Genomic DNA, 16,855 nt, shown 5'->3' with positions numbered 1-16,855 from the left:
GGAAACCTTTCCGTTCAGAATAGTTTGCTTGGAATTGTCCTTACCACTTCTTCAAAGTCGGGCGTGGAGCAGCGTGTGTCTTCGCTGGACTGCAGGCGATGAGAGTCCCGAGAACCAGGAGTATATGGGTTTGAGATCACGTCTGGGCTGGCAGGACTGTGCGGGGAGGGCATGGGGCCAAAGTCTTGAAGGGAGTAGAAATGCGCGGTGTCGGGCGAGGCAGGTTGTGGTGTGGACGGGTTTGTACCACCCAGCAGTGGAGTCGTCCTTCCGTCTGATGATTTGTAAGACCTAGAAATGAACAAATGTAAAGTATATTTACAATGTCAAAATGTGTTTTGTTCATTTAAATAAATATGTAAATAATCTGGTGGATAGGTATCGCCTCCTGCAATTCAATTGGAAGAGATTCAACATCCAATACTTCGTGAAGACTCCCCACAGGCTCCTCTTGGCAATGTATGCTCTGAATTATTGTACTCATTTAAATCTGCTGTTGCCAGGCCCTTCACATGCTGTCCCAGTGTTTTTCCCCCCAGAGGTATAAAAAGATCCTTGCGTGACAGCTAAACAGTCATACCTCACCAATGCTGCTAACAATCTTTTTTAAATAATTAACAGGCCTTGGGTAGTACATGAACACTTAAATGCAATGAGCAACAACAAGAGATAGGTTTTCCTTTTCGATCTCTCTAGATACGATTCTTGTTACTTGAAGCTCCTCAGAGCCCAGGGTCTGACTGCAGGAGGTTTCGAAGGCCCTGCGGATGAACGTACCTGCTCCCCCGTCGCTGTGCTGCAGCAGTCGCAGTCCACGTCCACCTGGAGCGCTCCAGGTCTTCGCATTTTAAATGCTGGACGGCAAATTCAGCATCCGACAGGTCTTCAATCTGAAAAGGAGAAAGTTATAAAAGGCAGACCCATTAGAATAAACGTTTGTTCTGAAGCAAACATCACACAACAGCACAAGATGCATCCACTGAATGGTTCTTAACTCCGATATGCATGCACACATTTTAATGAGTGGATTTATAATATATATTTAAGGATTGCGCGTATATATATAAAGTTTTAGGCAGGTGTGAAAAAATGCTGTAAAGTAAGAATGCTTTCAAAAAGACACATGTTAATAGTTTATATTTATCAATTAACAAAATGCCTTCAAAACAGCATCAATTCTTCTAGGTACACTTGCACACATTTTTTTCAAGGAACTCGGCAGGTAGGTTGGCCCAAACATCTTGGAGAACTAACCACAGTCCTTCTGTGGATTTAGGCAGCCTCAGTTGCTTCTCTCTCTTCATGTAATCCCAGACAGACTCGATGATGTTGAGATCAGGGCTCTGTGGGGGCCATACCATCACTTCCAGGACTCCTTGTTCTTCTTTACGCTGAAGATAGTTCTTAATGACTTTCGCTGTATGTTTGGGGTCGTTGTCATGCTGCAGAATAAATTTGGGGCCAATCAGATGCCTCCCTGATGGTATTGCATGAAGGATAAGTATCTGCCTGTACTTCTCAGCATTGAGGAGACCATTAATTCTGACCAAATCCCCAACTCCATTTGTAGAAATGCAGCCCCAAACTTGCAAGGAACCTCCACCATGCTTCACTGTTGCCTGCAGACACTCATTCGTGTACCGCTCTCCATCCCTTCGGCGAACAAACTGCCTTCTGCTACAGCCAAATATTTCAAATTTTGACTCATCAGTCCAGAGCACCTGCTGCCATTTTTCTGCACCCCAGTTCCTGTGTTTTTGTGCATAGTTGAGTCGCTTGGCCTTGTTTCCACATCGGAGGTATGGCTTTTTGGCCGCAAGTCTTCCATGAAGGCCACTTCTGACCAGACTTCTCCGGACAGTAGATGGGTGTACCAGGGTCCCACTGTTTTCTGCCAATTCTGAGTTGATGGCACTGCTGGACATCTTCCGATTGCGAAGGGAAGTAAGCATGATGTGTCTTTCATCTGCTGCAGTAAGTTTCCTTGGCTGACCACTGCATCTACGGTCCTCAACGTTGCCCGTTTCTTTGTGCTTCTTCAAAAGAGCTTGGACAGCACATCTGGAAACCCGTCTGCCTTAATTTCTGCCTGGGAGAGACCTTGCTGATGCAAGGTCTCTCTACTGTCTTGTTGCTGTGCTCAGTCTTGCCATGGTGTATGACTTTTGACAGTAAACTGTCTTCAGCAACCTCACCTTGTTAGCTGAGTTTGGCTGTTCCTCACCCAGTTTTATTCCTCCTACACAGCTGTTTCTGTTTCAGTTATTGAATTGATGATCATTAGCACCTGTTTGGTATAATTGTTTAATCATACACCTGACTATATGCCTACAAAATCCCTGACTTTGTGCAAGTGTACCTAGAAGAATTGATGCTGTTTTGAAGGCAAAGGGTGGTCACACCAAATATGTATTTGATTTAGATTTTTCTTCTGTTCACTCACTTTGCATTTAGTTAATTGATAATCTATTAACATGTCTATTTTTGAAAGCATTCTTACTTTACAGCATTTTTTCACACCTGCCTAAAACTTTTGCACAGTACTGTACATATAAATACACACACATTATATATATATATCCTCCACTCCACATTTACCTCCACATTGTCATCCTCTTCTGCTATTGGTTGTGCACAAATATCCACTTCTCGCCAACTACAAAAAAAAATAAAATCACAAATATAACATGTAGATGAAACAATCTCAAACTATTAAGCAATAAATAAAATGATAAGGTTGTGAGAATGTAAGGGTGCATCTGTTTACTTACAGATTAAATTTGTCAAGTATAGTAAACTACAAATCTGAAAGCAAGTTATTGGAAACACATGCATTTGTACAGTATGTCCTTAATTGAATGCAATTTCTGAAATGTCTAGCACTAAAATAGAAACTAAAAATGCAACTTATATTCATACCGATAGTCATAGCAAATAGGGAAGACAGCACACATTTGATTTGGGATTCTAAAACACCTTCCCCCATCATGGTCAACGTTCACATTTTTGCTCACATTAGAGGCCGGCACGGGTACCCGAAAACCCGGCTACCCGTTGGGTTTTAAATTACCCGACGCTACCCAGGTCTCTTTTTACTACCCGGGTTTCCAGTTATTAATCTGAGAATTTAAAGAATGTAGAAAATACGGCAATACAGTAATACAGTTGTAAGCACAGGTCTCTGGGCGGCAAACACACAACGACGACGACTATTCTTCTCAGTAACTAAATCGTAAAGAAAACAGACCATCCTGTTGGTTTATGTCAGTGAGAACACAAACCCATAACCGTGTGGCTTCAATACCAAGCCCGTAGCCAGCTATGAGGCACGGGCCTCGGATAAAATCATACTACAGATACAGGTGAGCTGGCTGTTTCCACCATGAGAGGGCCTCCATACAGTGGACACTGGCAGCCGAAGATGTGGTTGCAAGAGGGGATGATTCACCCTGCGATTGAACCACGCTTGGAGAGGGCGCATGCAGAGAAGACCCAATGGAAGGGTCTGGGATGCTGCTGCCATTAGGCCCAGAAGCCACTGGAAGGTGACGACCTCCCATGTGCTACTGCCTGTGCTGGAGACTCGGCACATATGAGCCAGTCGTCCAAGTAGTTGAGCACTCTGATGCCTCGTAGCCTCAGGAGGGGCCAGGATAGCCTTCATACACTTCGAAAAGGTGCGAGGGGCTAGAGAAAAGCAGAACAGCACAACACAACATGGAACTCTTAAGCAGTCCCTTGAAAGGAGAACCGCAGATATTTCCTGTGGCCGGGTCTTATCGGGACATGGAAGTAGGCATCTTCCAGGTCCACTGTAGTGAACCAGTTGCCCGGTCTGACAGACCGCAAGAGCTGTTTCATTGTCAGTATCTTGAACTTCCTGCGCCTCAAGAACAAATTGAGCTGTCTGAGGTCGAGAATGGGCTGTAGGCTGCCGTCCCTTTTCAGCACCAGGAAGTACCTGGAATAAAACCCTGACTCCAGGTCGGAGGGGTCTATTACCTGAATAGCCCTTCTTTGTAACAGGGTCTTCACCTTTTGGAGCACCACCAGGGCATCTTGAGGGTTGGAGACAGAAAACGTAACCACTCCCGAAAAGCTTCTGCTGCATAGGCCTTTTTTTTTTTTTTTTTTACATTACCTCCATGACCTTGCACTGTTTGTTAGGCAGTAGATGCTGTGACAGGAGGAAAGTGGCCAAAGCCCAACTCCTCAGTGTTATGGACTTCCAGTGCTGTGGTGCCTCTTTTCAATAAAACCGGGAGCTCTGCGGAGAAGGGGAGAGGCGCTAGTGGCTCGTCCTCCTCCAGTTAAGCTTCCTCTAGCTCCTCTGAAGTTCCAGAGGCAGCGAGGGACAGAGTCATCCTGCACCCACTCTTGCCCTGCAACAGCCACTTGCACCACAGGGGGAGCAGGGGAGAGTTGAACTGGGCGCACCTCAGCCAGTGCCTTCAAGATCTGGCTCTGGGCTGAGATGGCTTCCCACAATGCAATCCCTCTGTCTTAATGGCCGGGTCGCTCTGGGAATGGGGTCGATGCTGAAGACTACGAGGGGCTTCTGCCTCTGTGCTGTCGTTTTTCTGACTAGAGCACTATCCGCCTGCGGACTGCAGGATGCGCCCTATAGCCTGGAGGTCGCCGGTTGGAGTCCAGGCTATTCTATTGCCGACCCTAGACAGGAGCTCCCAGGGGGTGGTGCACAACTGTCCGAGCGCCGCCCTGGTGGGGGGGGGGGGGCTTAGGTCAGCCAGGGTGTCCTCGGCAAACCGCGCAACCAGCGACCCCCTGTAGTCTGACCGAGCGCCTGCGGGCTTGCCTGTAAGCTGCCCAGAGCTGTGTTGTCACCCGATGATGTAGTTTTGAGGTGGCTTCACTGTGAGTCTGCAGTGTGAAAAAAAGTGCTTGGCTGACACGCCTCGGGGGGGACAGCATGTGTTCATCTTTGCCGCTCCCGAGTCAGCGGGGAGTTAAGGTAGAAAAAGAGAGAATAAATAATATTAATAATACTGTGTCACCGATCTGTGGGGTGCAGGAGCAGGCAAGCCCGTCGCTGTCGCTGGCCAGAAGGCCAAGAAAACACTCGCAATGAAAAACACAAATTTAAACCATTTTTTGCTTCAACAGTTTACCCAAGGGGAAAAACAAGCAGAAATAAAATAAGACAGGCTTATTTGACTGCTTCTGGTTGAAGACAGCGAATTTTCATTCTCTCAAATGCCGAGTCACTCTGTATGTATAGCTGAAAGGCTCAAATAGAAAATGGCGCAGAGCGCCATCCTGCACACAGTTTTGTCTCCTGTGGGGGCAGAGACAGGCTGCTGACGTCGCGGGTGTAAGATGCAGCTTTGGACGCAGTGTTCAGTTGAATCGGGTGTAATAGTATTGTGTAATGCAATACAATACATCTCATACTTGAAAAGGGAAAGCATGCACTCCAAAATGCGTAGGTACAAAATTAAAATCAGTATGAGAAATTACTCAAACTTACGAAACGTTTACCTATTTTGGTTTTGGGTTAAATAAATATTTGTGCTTCCTCCTTTGAATGAAATTTCTCCTGCTCTAGAGAAGAAATTCCACACAAGGCTCCTATGCTGGGTGCCATGTTTTAAAACAGCAGCGGAATATGGCAATAGATGTTGCAAAGAATCACACAGCATGAAGTGCATTTAACGTTAATAACTGTATTCATACAGAGACGTTAATAATAATAATAATAATAATAATAATAATAATATTTCAATGTTTTCAGTAGTTAAAAAGGATACACAAGTCTACACATCCAAAGGGACTAAATGTATGTGTACTATATAGTTTTTTTTTTGTTTTTTTTTTAATCATTACCCGGGTATTTTTCACACCAGGTACCCAGTTCCGGATTTTCTACCCGTGCCTGCCTACCTGCCTCTCTCAATAAATAAATCTTTTTTTTTTTTTACCTTGGCGTGAGGATTTCCTTGTACTGGAGTTTCTCAACTCGAGTTGTGGCAGCAACAGACATTGGAATAACAATATTGTTAATATCAAATGAACTTTCTCCTCTTCGCCTCCGCACTGGCTGCTGTGAAATTAAAACAGAAAAGCTAGTCAAGAAAACATTGATGGAAATCAAGATGTTGAAACAGATAATGACAAAGGCTACTGGTTAAATGGCAATTTCAGATATTTCACTTGGTATTTGAGGTTGAGTATTCATTTAATAAAATATTAGGTTTAACGGAAAATTGGAACATGCTGTAAAAGAATAAATGTAATATTTATACAGCAACTACTTTCTGCTTTTTAAGTCTTGTCCTAAGTCTGGGGATGCCACACCAGGTCACAGACTTCAAACAAACCAAACTCTTTTGTGTGCATGGGATACAGAACAAATCTGGCTGGATCACCATATATTTTTTTTATTTTTTCAAATAAAATCTAGAGTCAGTATATCAGGGTACAGGAAAGCATAACAGATTTTACAACTTCAGAATTTTAAATTCAAATTGCTGCTTCAAGTGTAAAAACAAACCCATTCTGTTTCAGGGCATTAAGTTAATGTAGTGAAGGGCAAGGCAATGTTGCCTTCGTTGAAAATTCAGGGGTAAAAAGGCAAAATATAAATCAAACCCAAGGGCACCAAGGCGATTTCATACTTATTCATAAAACAACAAAAAAGAAATGCAGAGAGACTATTATGTTGATAATGTTAATTCAAACAAATACAAATCAGTGTTTTCTGAGTGATTCACACACAGATTATTATAAAAATAAAGTATTGGTCACTTTTCCGTTGTAAAAATAAAATAGTATAAAAATATCAAATTTATAAACAAACTTCCATAATGAAAAAACACACAAAGGGTAATTTGGCAAAAAAGAAATATGCAGGGTATTTTTACTAAACTCGGTCAGCCAGTTAAGAACTAAATAGTGTCCTCTAATTAAAGCTTTTTTAAAAACCCTCTATGCCATGCGTTTCATAAACTTAGGGTTAACAAGTTCAACTGGATTTCATATAACATGTCTGCTGGTGAAGCAAACGTTTAAATCAATGCATTTTTAAATGCTAAAAATAGTGTTCTTTCAGAAATTGAGATTTTCACGGAGAATTGGATATTATTATTACACGGCACTGGTTCTAATTCATAGAAATCGAGAATTCTATGCTTACCATGAAAAAATACAGCCTTAGTGATACAACAGCACAAATAAGCAATGTCAGTGAAGGGAAAGTTATATATAAATAAATTTTAAAAAAAGATAGATTTGCAGGTAAACTGGCTGAAGATTTACCCATGGCTGTGTAATAACTATAGTGGTCAAATGAGTTGTTCGGTCTGCAGTGTCTGCGCAACTGTAGTTTGCTAACTGCTGTAACTGTATAACCTGAACAAACAATGTGGCTTTGAAAAAAAAAAAAAACACACACACTAGAAATAGAGCCCAAACTGCTGCACTACATATCTCCTGGATTGATGCACCTTGAAACGAAACCCATGAAGGTCGCCTGACCGCTGGTGGAATGGCCAGTGAGCTTCTCGGGCCAGTTCATACACAGTGTATTGCTTTTTTTTATTTTATTTTTTCAATTTGAGAGGCATTGCAGCAAGTGTCTTAGGCACTGCGGCAATTGCCACCGGTGCAGTAGGTTATTTCACTCCCTGCTGTTTGTGTTACACAATGTCAAAAGGGAGGTAAATGCTCTCACCGGTGTGCTGTTGGTAGCTATCGGTGTGGAGCTCTCAGAGGATGTGGAGAGCTGTCTCATCAGAGGACTGTGGGTGGGCGTGTGCAGACCCACCAGTGAAGACCATGGACTTCCAGTGTCCATGAAGTAACTTGGGGCTGCTGGGTGGAAAAAAGACAAAAATAATTTAACATAGTAAACTTCTGCAAGAAACATGAAGTCTGTTGTTTATAAACACCTTGTACAAAGGACTCAAGGATAAACTACCCCACTTACTAAAAAAAAATTTAAAAAAATTTAAAAAAAAGTTAGGGAGTGCCATTTTCTTTTTTACCTATATTAGTTATTCCCATTGCCCTTAAAAAAAACAAAACAAAAAAAAAAAAAAAACACACACCACTCCAGAGTACCACCCCGATAACTTGTGGACAAGCATTGGCATGTTTGCCAGCTCACACATTAACATGACAAGCATAGTATTAACTGCAACAAAGTAAAAAATTCAAAATGAAATAACAGTGCTTGAGTCTAAGCTAAAAATCAATCAGCAGTCTTCTTAGATTTGTGGAGATATTATTTAAAGAAAATTCTTCCTAGAGAGTATATTTACTGTACATTTTATGCTCCCAAACAAATGGAAAATTAAATTATAATTATTTTGGGGAAATGTACGTACAGTTTAATAATGCTTGCATCTCCGTCTATATCTAAAGAGATAATGCAATACAGAAATGAAGGTCTAAATGACTTGCAGATCACGGAAATCAAATATTGGTAAGAGAATCCTAACGTTAACAAAAAAGCCCTTAAGTTTTTATTCTGAGCATCAGATGAGGTAGAGAAATAAAACAAAGTACTAAAAAGCACAAGAGAGGGACTTCACGGTCACCAAGGACCAATTGCAACAGCAACAAGATACCATGGTTGTGTCCTGACACTATTCAACAGTGACTATTTCTAACCCATGAGGTGGCTGGCCTGAATCACCAGCCTAGTTATATTTGTCACTTGACACTAAAAGCAAGAGATGTGGAACAACTGTAGCAGCTGTGGACAGAAGCAGGTAGTAGCATGGGCTTCTATAAATAGATTTGTGAAACAAAGAAGTAATGCAACTAGCCCCAAGGAAGCGACAGCCCTAGTGATTGGGGATTTGCGTTGTAATAGGGTTAGGTCCTCACCTTCTGTCCTCTCGATGGAGTGTTCCCTTTGCCTTTTCTTGCTGTGGCTTTTATCGTAGGAGGTGGGAGTCAGTGTCTGTGTTCGCTCTGGTTTGCACACTGGTGTCCTCTCCAGTTGTGAAACAGTCAGTACATTGTCAAGGTGCTGCCTGTGGATCTTTTCAGGACGTATTTTGTGGTGCGAGAGTCCTATAGCAGAGAAACAAACAAGGTACACTTGTGATGTATTCTGGTCCAAAAAGCAGGCACATTATTTTTACCTTTTCAAAGATACAGGTTACTGATTAAAATAAATTAACGAGATATATGTAAAATTGGAGGTGGGACATACATATGTACATAAAGACAAAACAGCCAGGACTTTTTTCCCCTCCAGGCAATGTCCAAAGCAAGTTTCATCATGATTGAACACTTAAGTGTGATATACATATGGGCCTAAAAAAAAAAAAATGCATTCACCTTGATCTTGAAGTTAAAACAATGAGAGATTGTTTTAAGTTATTGTCTAAGTTTTTCTAAAGGCTTGCCTTAAACCAGAAAAGAAAAAGTGGCATCTAACAAATTTCTCACAGAAAAACAAACTTACGGACTGCTGCAAGAAGAGAGTTTGAAAGTTTGTGTTTGTCTTTGGAAGGGGGGTCTGGCAGTCTGCTGGTCATGGATATTTTGTGTTTGAGGGAGAGCTTTTTCGGGGGTTTGATTTTCTCCAGCGGTTTATTTTGCCAGTGTGATTTCAAAGTCCTCTGGAAGTGCAGGTTCATGGAAACATCTAAAGCATGTCAAAACAAGCGAGACATTGCACATTAGTCATGTTCTGTAGTGTGAATGTAAAAATACTTCCTGGAGAAATCACTGAATTCTTAAATTATTTTAATTCTTCTGGTCAACCACTAGATGTAGTCCTTTGACCAGATATGCAGTTTAAGGCACAGAATACAACTACAAGTCTGTCTTGTAACAAACTGATCTGAGAAGAAAGCAACATTCCAGTGTCCTTTTGACATTTTCATTTTAATGAAAATGACAAATATGTAAGCTTACGTAATCCATACATTACAGACAATTAAGCCCTGTATCGCATTGCATTCAAAATGTAGTAACATATAAAAAACACAAAAACAGTTCATGTATGTCAAATTGTTAGGCAGATGGCCTATACCATACATTCCCTCAGTAACATAAATAGTGCATTCCTTCATAATTTTAAAATGGATGGTTAAGGTACATGCGTAATTATCACTGGTGTGTTTAAGCTAAGGAAGGCAACTCGGTACCATTACTGAGAAAACAGCAGAGCACTCCTAAACTCCTACGCAACATTACAGAATCTGGAAGGATCCTTACCATCGGGGAATGAGAGGATGGGGTGAATGCAGGGGTCGAACAGGGAGAGCCTTTCTAGAAGTGGGGCCTCGTACTGAAACTCTGTGGAGGGGGACGCCCGATTACCACACATGACACACGAAGGGTTGATGTCGCAGCTGCCTCGACTCACTGAGCTTTTATGAACCTACAAAGCAAAACCAAAAAAGGTACATGGATATTAAAAGAAGCGGAAGATAAGAAACGGAGTAAAATTAGTCGAAGTGTTCCTGGAATAAAAGCAAGCCCTCTCAGCAGTAATCCCTTCTCGCTCACCTTTCTGTTGAGAGTCATGACGCTGCTGGGGCGGACCAGTCTTCGCTTCCTGCAGCTCAGTATGGGGCGTGTGCGGGCTGCAGCACCAGTGCTGTCTGGAGGCGTGGGGGGCAGGTTTATGCGCTGCTTCTTGTTCAGCAACTCCTCTGTGTCGGAGCTGTCCGGAGAACCAGGATCAGACAGACCAGGGTGGAGACTGAGGAGAGATTTAAAATGGATTTACAAATAAAAATAAAAAAACTGAAGTCATTTTACCGACGTGTACAGCATAATATGAATGAATTTGACCAGAACAAGTTTTTAAAAGATGGTAATGGTTTATCTTTCCACCCAATGAATGTACAGACATGCTCAAATTTGTTGGTACCCTTACAGATCATTGAAATAATGCTTCATTCCTCCTGAAAAGTGATGAAATTAAAAGCTATTTTATCATGTATACTTGCATGCCTTTGGTATGTCATAGAATAAAGCAAAGAAGCTGTGAAAAGAGATGAATTATTACTTATTCTACAAAGATATTCTAAAATGGCCTGGACACATTTGTTGGTACCCCTTAGAAAAGATAATAAATAATTGGATTATAGTGATATTTCAAACTAATTAGTTTCTTTAATTAGTATCACACATGTCTCCAATCTTGTAATCAGTCATTCAGCCTATTTAAATGGAGAAAAGTAGTCGCTGTGATGTTTGGTATCATTGTGTGCACCACACTGAACATGGACCAGAGAAAGCAAAGGAGAGAGTTGTCTGAGGAGATCAGAAAGAAAATAATAGACAAGCATGGTAAAGGTAAAGGCTACAAGACCATCTCCAAGCAGCTTGATGTTCCTGTGACAACAGTTGCAAATATTATTAAGTTTAAGGTCCATGGAACTGTAGCCAACCTCCCTGGGCGCGGCCGCAAGAGGAAAATCGACCCCAGATTGAACAGAAGGATAGTGCGAATGGTAGAAAAAGAACCAAGGATAACTGCCAAAGAGATACAAGCTGAACTCCAAGGTGAAGGTACGTCAGTTTCTGATCGCACCATCCGTCGCTTTTTGAGCGAAAGTGGGCTCCATGGAAGAAGACCCAGGAGGACTCCACTTTTGAAAGAAAAACATAAAAAAGTCAGACTGGAATTTGCTAAAATGCATATTGACAAGCCACAATCCTTCTGGGAGAATGTCCTTTGGACAGATGAGTCAAAACTGGAGCTTTTTGGCAAGTCACATCAGCTCTATGTTCACAGACGAAAAAATGAAGCTTTCAAAGAAAAGAACACCATACCTACAGTGAAACATGGAGGAGGCTCGGTTATGTTTTGGGGCTGCTTTGCTGCGCCTGGCACAGGGTGCCTTGAATCTGTGCAGGGCACAATGAAATCTCAAGACTATCAAGGCATTCTGGAGCGAAACGTACTGCCCAGTGTCAGAAAGCTCTGTCTCAGTCGCAGGTCATGGGTCCTCCAACAGGATAATGACCCAAAACACACAGCTAAAAGCACCCAAGAATGGATAAGAACAAAACATTGGACTATTGGACATATGGACTAAATCTGAACATTATTAAAAGCTATTGCAATGCATTTTTATTTTCGCCACATTGGTTTCACAGCATCATCAAGCACTGCTCTTTGAATGACCTTATCGTCTGTATTTATTCTTAACACTCTTGTTGTTCGGCCTTGTTTGATGACCAATGGTTTGGCCGTGGTCTTCCCATCGACACATCGGTGTCACTGAAAAGTGAGATTTGTCCCTTACTTGGTGTTAGATACTCAGCAGGAGTGAGGGGGAACGACATCAAACCATCTCACTAATTTGATGGTTCACAGTTGAGGTGTTAGTTATCCCTGTTAGGGGTGGCAGTAGTTAATCTAGACCAGCTCCCCTCCCATGTGTTGTCATTGTAAGAGACAGGTGAACACAGTCCAGATAGGGAGAAGATTCAAGTAGTCTTGGATAAGCTCAAAATACACAATAAATTATGATTTTGACAGAGGTTTATGGTAGCTTTGGAAATTATACATATACAGTAGCCTTTACACACAACAGTACAGTAGAACAAATTAAAGTACCTATTGACAACTCCATTGACTGGCCTGCCTGTGACGCACGCTTTCAAGGGGACCGCGTCTGCAAGGCTTGGAAGGGAGGGCGTGTTTTCTATGGTTTCTGAGCACTGGTAGTCCTAGAAGGGAAAGAGGAGAGAAAAGAAGATCACTTCTGTCAATATCAAAAACATGGTTATGGTGTTCAAACAAGAAATGTAAACTCCCAGGGTATGCTAGATGACATGATACCAAAGCGTTATGAATCTCCCCACATTAAATGGGGAGATTCTGTGAATAAGACAATTTCTCAGTTTCTATGGGCTGGGAAGAGGGCCAGTGTTCAGTTGCAGCGTCATCTAGAACTTCTCATATGAGCTTTTAGGGTGTGGCAATCCCAGGGTTGTGTAACCTCTTTTCAAGTGAGAAATTTGAAGATGTGGTGGTGAAATCCCTTCTCCTAAAAGATGTTGTAAAAACAAGTAATTGTGAACCTAAAAAAGAAACAATTATGTAAAACTGCAACAAAATGATAAGAAAAGCAACTCTTGGAAATGAGTTTTTACAGTTCAAGATTGTATCCCCAATCTCAAATAAGGACTTCCCTTTTTTTTTTTTTTTTTTGCGATAGCGCATGTTTTTTTTTTGTTTGCTTTTTGTCAAGGCCGTGTGCACTCTTCAAATCAGTAAGATACTGTTAACCCTTTGTGGTCCTATGTCGTACCAGGTCCGACACTACAATTTTCCCTTTCCGGTCCAACATCATCAAAAAAGACGTCAAGCACAGGTCTCTAGTCATTTTTTTATCTGGAAAAAGCCGAGAAAAACCTTTCAACAGCCGAGTGAGACCGATAGGAGGCGAGAGAAGCCGAAGGAAAAAGAAAAAAAGGGGCAGGTCTGAGCAACACACAGCCCCGGCACCACAGACATAACACGGACATAAACAAACAAGATAGCTGCTCCCGCATCCAGCGCTCAAAGAATATCAGAAATTTGTCAAGCTTTTTTAGATGTTATAGTAATAAAATAATGACTTGGATCGCATTATTGAGGAGAGGATAAAACGAGTGATCAGGAGATGATTTATCAGTATGCACTATGAAGACGTATGTGATAAATAGACTTTGAATAAAATTACTTTTAAAACATCACATGTAAAACAAACAGCGCGTCTGAAAATAAATTGGACCTGACGCATCAGACAGGCGCTGAATAAATGGACCGCGAAGAGTTAAATGTGTTGCTATAGTTTACTGTACCACCAACTTTAGGAACAGACAAACTGGTTAGCAGCTATGCGTACAATACAGTATGCATTTCTATAAAGAATAAATCTCCCAAGAATAGGTAACTAAATCTAGTTCATTTTAATAAAGATACAGAGGAGTCTGTTTACGTCGAATTTCACAGGGACCTAAAAAAGTTACTTATCAGCAGTACAACTCACCCGGAGCTTTCATGTCTAACAGCGGTTACCAAAATAGCATATTCCTACAGTAATTTAATAATAATGCTCAGTTTTATATAGCATTTTTCCATTGCTGACCTTAAAGTGCTGTGCAATATTAAATTAGTGCTGGGACGAAAACAGGAATTTCATGTTCAGATATTCGCTCAGAACTTAAATATTTTGTTTTCAAAAAGTAATATAAGCCATTATATTGCTCAGAATACAGGCAGAGACAGCATAGCAGCAGGAGCAGAGTGACGTGGTGTGTGTTTGTGCCTGTGTTTTACAGCAAGATGTTACAGTAACAAAGTAAAAAAATATCCCAAGAGTAAAGAATACGTTGTGTAGGCCTTACTTTACCCCAATGAATTAACTACAAAACAACAGATGCCAAATAGCAGTTCAAGTTAAAGGTTGTTTTGTTGATTCCCGAAATTGTACATAAAGTTGACACCGCATTTCAGAGGTCATGTTTATGCAAAATTCCGTGTTACACAGGACACTTTAATAAAAACACAAAAAAATAATAGCATTGCGTTTCTAAAACACAGATGTAAAAGACAACAGATCCCCTTTTCATCCCTATCCAATAATTTTGTTTATATCAAGTACTTTTATGCGATGAAACATGTAAAAATGGTTCCACTGCTCCCTGCATCCTCTTTTACATAAACAAAAGCAGCGGAGGTCTCGGTATCCCATGCAGCACTGAGCACGCCCCTGGTATTAAGAGTGACTTAGTAATCTGTATCGGAGCATCTTACCTGTTGACTCGCAGACAGGAATTTGGACAAGTGAAACACATGCTCAAAAATCATGGTTTTAAGACCATGGATGAGGCCTGCAGGGTTTTTACTGAGAACTATTGCTACATCTTTCCTGCTTTAGCAAAACTTGCAGCAATTGCAATTATGATACCAGGCCTGCTTGTTTATACCCAAGCAAAAGCGCGCCACACTCAGAGAGCTCTTTTAGCTTCATGGCCCCAGCTCTCTGGAACACTCTCCCAGCTTTATTGCGTGCAGCTTCCACATTCGCTCGCTTCAAATCGACTCTCAAGACCCACTTGTTCTCTCTTGCTTTTAATGCTCTCTCAGCCGGATATCTGTTATTAGCTGTTGTCTAAAATGCTAAATTTCAGGTTTTTCACTCCATCTTATTCATTTAATTCTGCTTGACACACGCAATCCACAATGTTTAGAATTCACATCCTAGCCTTTTATTGAATGTATTGTGCCTATATTTAATGTATTTGCATTTTTTACTGCTGTATTTAATGTACTATACCCTGTATGTAATGTATTTGCATTGATTTTTACTGTATTTTTACTATGCCGTGTATTTCACTGTATTTAATGTATTATGCATTGATTTTTACTGTATTTTTACTATGCCGTGTATTTCACTGTATTTAATGTATTATGCATTGTTCCTCACTATCTTGTAAAGCGCTTTGTGATGGTGGTCCACTATGAAAGGCGCTATATAAAATAAATATTGATTGACCTGTATCAGCAGAACGGGGGTTTAGCTGTCAGAACAGAGTGCAGAACAGTATGCGTTCTCATTTACGTGAGGTTGACTATGTCAAACACATTATGTTTAAAAGTACATCTCGTGGCATTAACTGACAAATTGTTCATTAACTACCAGGAATGGACAGATTAACACTTATTTACTTGTCTATATCACCTAAGAGAAGAAAAAAAAGGAGAATCTCCCTCACAATATCCCACCAGCTCTGCATTCATTTTCTATGCTATCTTTCTAATTTTTTTTCGCCAGCGAAGCAGCTGGTCACATGACTTTCTACATCACTTTCATTGGCTGATTTATTCTATGAAATAATGTTGTGTCTACAAAATCAACAGTCCTTTGATAATTGTTTGCAACAAATTTGCCTACAACTTTTAGCTTGCACATCACTTACTACAAAAAAGTATCCCTTTCTACATTTTTCTAGCAACATTGTTTTGCACCCTAACTTGTTACATCTTGTACTGTGTTTAGTAATAGAAACTTGCACTTACTGTAGAAACTTATTGTATTTAAATATTGTCCTTGCATTGTAACCTTGTATTGCTTTGTAACACAAGAGTCGCCTTGGATAAAAGGTGTCTGCCAAATAAATAAACAACAACACAGTACGGTAAGGGCGCTCTCATATTTCGCCAATGACCCTATATTTTAGTGTAGAAGTCCAGGATAGATGTTTTCGCTCTTGACTCTGTGAAACGCAGTTTAACACGTTTTTCAAGTCTTCCCATCAAAGTGACACTAAGTGTTCTCTGAATAACGTTCATGTTGCATAAACAAGATGTCTTTAAAGTTCTGTTTTTAAAGATGTCAGTGTGGAATGAGCAGCACTGAAACTTGCAGTTTCTGGAGGCTCACCGCAGCCATCAATGCTGTCATCTCAAGTTTCCTGATGCTGTACGGTACAGAGGATTTCCTCTTCTGCCACCACTACATCGGTATCCACACTAACAATCACTTGCAAAGTATGACAATAACATTTCTGTCTTTCAGTGCTGTAAGCTTGCACAACTCATCATCAGTGATCTGTTTCAAGTTCGCTGGCATCGCCAAAAAAAAAAAAAATCTATTGGCTATTGTCTGCTGGGTAACACAGCACCAGGCATCTCTGAGTGTTGTCATAGCCTCCAACAATGAAATTGTAAACTCTGATGCCTTTCTGCCAGCATCTATAAATCTCGCAAGCTGCTTCATAATCATTCTTCTGTAGTGGCATTTCAAATTACACATGATGCCCTGGTCACAGGGTTGCAGCTTTGATGTCGTGCTGGGTGGCAGAAAAACGAGTTTGGTTGCCTTCAGGTTAGTGACCTCAGCGTGAGCAGGGCAATTGTCCACAAACA

The 16,855-nt window shown here is 41.0% G+C and overlaps 1 protein-coding gene across 4 annotated transcripts in view; it reads right to left on the bottom strand.

Annotated features, from left to right (window-relative positions):
- Positions 1-16,855, bottom strand: part of LOC117435022 (KAT8 regulatory NSL complex subunit 1) — a 70,783-nt gene that overhangs the window by 1,175 nt on the left and 52,753 nt on the right. For 3 of the 4 annotated variants that reach the window (XM_034057868.2, XM_034057869.3, XM_034057867.3), the window contains 10 exons: positions 12,554-12,666; positions 10,489-10,684; positions 10,195-10,360; positions 9,437-9,619; positions 8,851-9,039; positions 7,691-7,830; positions 5,940-6,061; positions 2,599-2,656; positions 778-890; positions 45-291 (listed from right to left, as the gene is read on the bottom strand). In XM_034057868.2, coding sequence (XP_033913759.2) covers positions 45-291; positions 778-890; positions 2,599-2,656; positions 5,940-6,061; positions 7,691-7,830; positions 8,851-9,039; positions 9,437-9,619; positions 10,195-10,360; positions 10,489-10,684; positions 12,554-12,666 — 1,527 coding nt within the window. The remainder of the gene's footprint in view (positions 1-44; positions 292-777; positions 891-2,598; positions 2,657-5,939; positions 6,062-7,690; positions 7,831-8,850; positions 9,040-9,436; positions 9,620-10,194; positions 10,361-10,488; positions 10,685-12,553; positions 12,667-16,855) is intronic. The other variant, XM_034057870.3, reaches the window with a different exon arrangement.

This window comes from Acipenser ruthenus, chromosome 28 (assembly GCF_902713425.1).
Source record: "Acipenser ruthenus chromosome 28, fAciRut3.2 maternal haplotype, whole genome shotgun sequence".
Lineage (NCBI taxonomy): Eukaryota > Metazoa > Chordata > Actinopteri > Acipenseriformes > Acipenseridae > Acipenser > Acipenser ruthenus.
The sequence above is the reverse complement of the archived record's forward strand: the minus strand, read 5'-3'. Positions and strand labels throughout refer to the sequence as shown.